General features: G+C 35.4%; 1 protein-coding gene across 1 annotated transcript; it reads left to right on the forward strand.

Moving 5' to 3' along the window:
- The first annotated feature begins 452 nt into the window (after nucleotides 1–452).
- LOC128988013 (peptidoglycan-recognition protein LF-like) lies at nucleotides 453–3,669 on the forward strand. Its single transcript, XM_054409180.1, has 4 exons — nucleotides 453–488; nucleotides 995–1,362; nucleotides 2,696–2,826; nucleotides 3,394–3,669. The coding sequence occupies exons 1-4, from the start codon at nucleotides 486–488 to the stop codon at nucleotides 3,576–3,578; spliced, it is 687 nt and encodes a 228-aa protein (XP_054265155.1). The 5' UTR covers nucleotides 453–485; the 3' UTR covers nucleotides 3,579–3,669.
- Nucleotides 3,670–4,392: the final 723 nt, after the last annotated feature.

The following is a 4,392-nucleotide window of genomic DNA, read 5'->3' on the forward strand; positions in this document are numbered from 1 at the left end:
GGGTTGTATCAGTGTTGTCGGACGATCTAGCTCCGGTAAATCTATACTATACCATTATACACTCATATTGTATAAAGATAGCGATCACTTAAAAGCTATGTGCTAAAACAGCTGCATAACGTTATTTGCAAAAGAACTACTACAAATCCACGATTACGATCATTTTTCGTCATTTGGTATGTGACCAGAACTACGCCCGATTTCGAAGGATTTTAGAAACATCAGCTAGGTGGTTTTACTCCTCATCATAGTCTTTTTCAACACAATATTATTGTTCAATAGCACAAGGTCTGTTATGAGTGTAGAACTAAAAACATGATTAGTTATATTCATACTTGATCAGACCTGTGTAACAGGCAACACGTTTCAAACATATCAGACCGACAGTATCAAAGAACGTATGATGATTATTTACGATATTATTTGTGTAGATAGCTTATCACTCTATTGGACTCATGTGAATCATGTGTAGCTGGCTTTAACTAATGGTATGTAAGCCCTGCATTGTTTTAGTGGCTTTATTTACCTTACAGTTACAGTTGTTGTAGTTACAACAACTAGTAGTTGTAGTTGTGGTAGTTACAGTTGTTGAGTTTCTTTTTGCTATGCTTTATTTTCAAGGCAATATAAATGTTTTGCTAAAATATTATAGCACAGTCACAGAGATATACATGAACTACTAGTCTTGAAATTTAAATCAGTTTGTTTGTGAAGCATTTACTTGTAAAACGTTTTTTATGAACACTATTTTATTTTATTATTATGTCTTATTATATCTTTATGTTATTGTTTGATATTTTTCTATTCAATTGTGCATTGATGGTGTTAAACGATTAGAATAATTTAATATTTGTACTTGAGACAAATTACCCGACATTTAAAACTAATCAAATTTAGCTTGGAATTGTTAGTTAACTTCATTGGTAGTTCCTGTTACATTCTTACTATGTCTGCATTACAATTATTTACATTGTGTACCATTCCCAATCAATAGGTTAGTGAACCTGAAAATGAAACTCCAAAAAACAACGTCGAAGACCCTAAAGATGAAAAAGAAAAGGTTACAAAATTTGAAGATGTGGAAGAGAAGATTTTGGTGTATGGTTCAAACAGGACCGTCACGCCAGAAGATAAAGATAAAGAAAAAGAAATTAAAAAGATAAAACCTTTGAAAATGGTGACGAGGGAGCAATGGGGGGCAGACCCTCCTACAAGACTGAACCCATTTGTGGGAGTGGCGCAAAGTGTTCGGCTTATTTTTACCGACTCCAAACCTTGCCGGAGTAAGAAAACGTGTATTAAAGTGATCAAGAAACTGCAAAGAACTCACATGCGCCAAGGGCTGTCAGATATTGCATATAAGTGAGTAGGAGACATGATCATTTGTGTAACTATTGCGCAAAGTGGCACTTTGCTGCAGTTGAGAGAAAGCAGCAAACGCGGAAAGTTTTTCGAGTGCAGCAAAGAGACTTTGCGCTCACGTTGTAGATTATATTTTCCCTACAGTGACCTGACAAAGCGGGCTTTCTAGTCCTGATTATAGCTCGGAAAATAGCTAATTGCTGCATTTTTTTACTTTTGCCACACTCCAGTATTCCAACCAAACAACACAAAACCGTGTGCTTTTATTAGGCACGTAATACGTATACGCTTGAAAATAAATTGGCAACATTTAAAGTTACTACGACTACGATCAGCTGGTGCATCGTTTCCCATTTCGTTCAACCCTTGGATTTAACCTAACCTAAAAAGTGTTTTTTAGTGTTTGAAAGACTAATTATTTCTTTGCGTTATAGTAACTGTAGGAAAAATATAAACACGAATATAATAATATATAATTATACATAGGTATAATATATATATAATTAATAATTATATATATATATATTATAGCCTATATATAATAATATACTGAGATAATACACTGAACCATCTGGTGGATTTAGCAGTGGCGCCAACTTGTTTTCAAGCATACCCGTATTACGTGTCTAATACAAGCACACTATTTTGTGATGTTTGGTTAAAATACTGGGGTGAGGGAAAGTAAAATTAGTGCGACAAAGTAAGTAAATGTAATCCGCTACTTTGCGTTCTATAATCAGTCCAACATAAGCCCCCTTTGTCAATTAACTGTAGGCAAAGTATATTTTAAATACCTCAAATACATGTAGTAAAACAAAGTTCATGATACCTTCCTAATGTTCTAAAGCAATTATCTAACAACTGATCTTACAGGTACCATGAATGTAGAATATTCATGAATATTCGCTGTGCATGACTATCTTAAAAGGTTTTACTAATTTAGATTATTTACAAACAATGTAGATCTGGAACAAACACAATATTCATTTTAAAATATCTTGATTTTACATCAACTTTTAAGTTATTAAAAAATTTTCAATCATGTACAGAAATATATCTTTTGTAAATTATAAGTTGCTGATAATCTCATTACTTTAATTTATTTTTTATTATTACATACGAAACGCTCTATAACAAAATTTAAGGGAGATGTAGGTTATACCACTTACAACATTACCCCACACAATATTATACGTCAAACCTCTTATTTGTTTATCGTAGCAAATCTATCTTATTAAGCCAGCAAAACTATTATACGTAATTGAAACAAAAAGGTGGTAAAATAAAATCAGTTAAATTTATTTCTGTACGAATGATGATTTGTATTCTTTAGTTTTCTGATTGGAGGAGATATACGCGTCTACGAGGGTCGTGGATGGAAGGAGCATCCAGGCATGACAGTAGGCACGCAGAACTTTAGGACTTGTGATGACTTGGTGGTCGCCTACGTTGGAACATTTGATGGTAAACGAAGGATAAACAATATACCTAAGCTATTAATATATTAGTCATAGGTGTTCCATCATAGGTACTCTACAGATGTGTACTTCCTTTTAAGCTGACGACGGATGATTCAGGCAGGTATACAGAATCAGTATATACACACTGCGTTTTGATCTCATTTATGTCTTGTTACCAACTTTTAAACTACATTATTTTATCCTATGGAAGAGATTTTTTACCAACTATCACTTGTCCTCGGGTAGTTTTACCAACGAGTGTAAAAATGAGAAAAACATTCAGTCGACTAGTATTCAAAGAGTGGCCGGTTAGATTGTACAACACAATTGACCGGTGAGAAGTGTAATTGCACCACGACGTTTTCTACTCTTAATTACTGACAGTACTTAGGCCTACTTATGCTGCCACTAACATACAAGTTGAGTTTTGGCCTCGCCAACAAGTTGCCTCCAGACTCTTCGTGTCCCTTGCCATCATGTCCACTTCTCAGAGTAGTCTTCCCCATCTAAAGTCTAATGTTAAGTCATCTAATGTTATCGTTTCAGTAAAGTTAGTTGTTATTGTTTTCAGACAACATGGAGTACCCAGAGATGGCTGACAAGGCACTGGAGGTGCTTGACTACGGCTGGGCCTGCGGGTACATGACAGGTGATATCGCTTCTAGTGGAGGACAAGCGCCCCCAGCGTCATTTGCCAACACCGGCATTGACATCCCTTACCGACCTGAGTCCATGTATGCATCCACATACGACTAACTGGAAACAAATAACATTATTTTGCATAATACCTTTTATTAAATTACAAGATAGTAACATAATTTGAAATATTTACCAGGACTGTTCGACTTTCAGATTTTAATAAAATTGGTTAAGTGTTGTATGTTTGTTTGATTTTATACCAGCAGGTGGAACCCACTTAACCTTCCTTTATGTACGTGCCCTAGTGTACGTGGATGGTATCATTTTAACAAGCAGGGTGCCCAGAGGGGCCAGGGGGAACTGTGGCATGCTTGCGCCACAGGAACTTTTAGGGGGTTTTATGAGGGGATTTTGGGAGGACATTTTCTGCTAGCTGTCACAATGGATTTATATAATTTTGTATAAGCAGCCCTACATTTGTTTGTGTCAGGATGTGAATTTCATCGTGTTGGCACAAACAACTGAATGAAAACATCGATCAATGTATCGATTATTCGATATTTTCATTCGGTCGTTTGTGCCAACAGATATGGTCTATCCGATTAATTCCTTGAACAAATTAATTGCATGTATTTGCCAAACGAGCTATTATACCTCATATCATGTCATGGACAGAGCTGTGCAAATTTCTTTCGTTTTGTATAAGCAGCACCACAAAGATGTTATTGATCGATGATCTATCAAATATAAATCACTAGAGCTCTGCTGTAGGCTGAATCTTTATCCCTAAATCAACTTTGAGTACCACCAAGCAACCCCTGAAGTTTATTCCTCAGATCAGTCGGAAAAAGTATAACGTTAAAACTTAAATAATAATTCGTTTCCACTTTCATTAACTGAAAAGTTGTATCAAAATCAGAGTCACCAGGAA

Source organism: Macrosteles quadrilineatus, unplaced genomic scaffold (genome assembly GCF_028750875.1).
Source record: "Macrosteles quadrilineatus isolate MER2022 unplaced genomic scaffold, UCM_ALF_1.0 Scaffold_2__2_contigs__length_208266976, whole genome shotgun sequence".
Classification (NCBI taxonomy): domain Eukaryota; kingdom Metazoa; phylum Arthropoda; class Insecta; order Hemiptera; family Cicadellidae; genus Macrosteles; species Macrosteles quadrilineatus.

Bases quoted from the DNA above. Each gene is read 5' to 3' on its own strand.
- LOC128988013 (XM_054409180.1), top strand. The intron at 1,363-2,695 runs GTGAGTAGGAGA...TGTATTCTTTAG, and splicing joins CTGTCAGATATTGCATATAA to TTTTCTGATTGGAGGAGATA. The intron at 2,827-3,393 runs GTAAACGAAGGA...TATTGTTTTCAG, and splicing joins CTACGTTGGAACATTTGATG to ACAACATGGAGTACCCAGAG.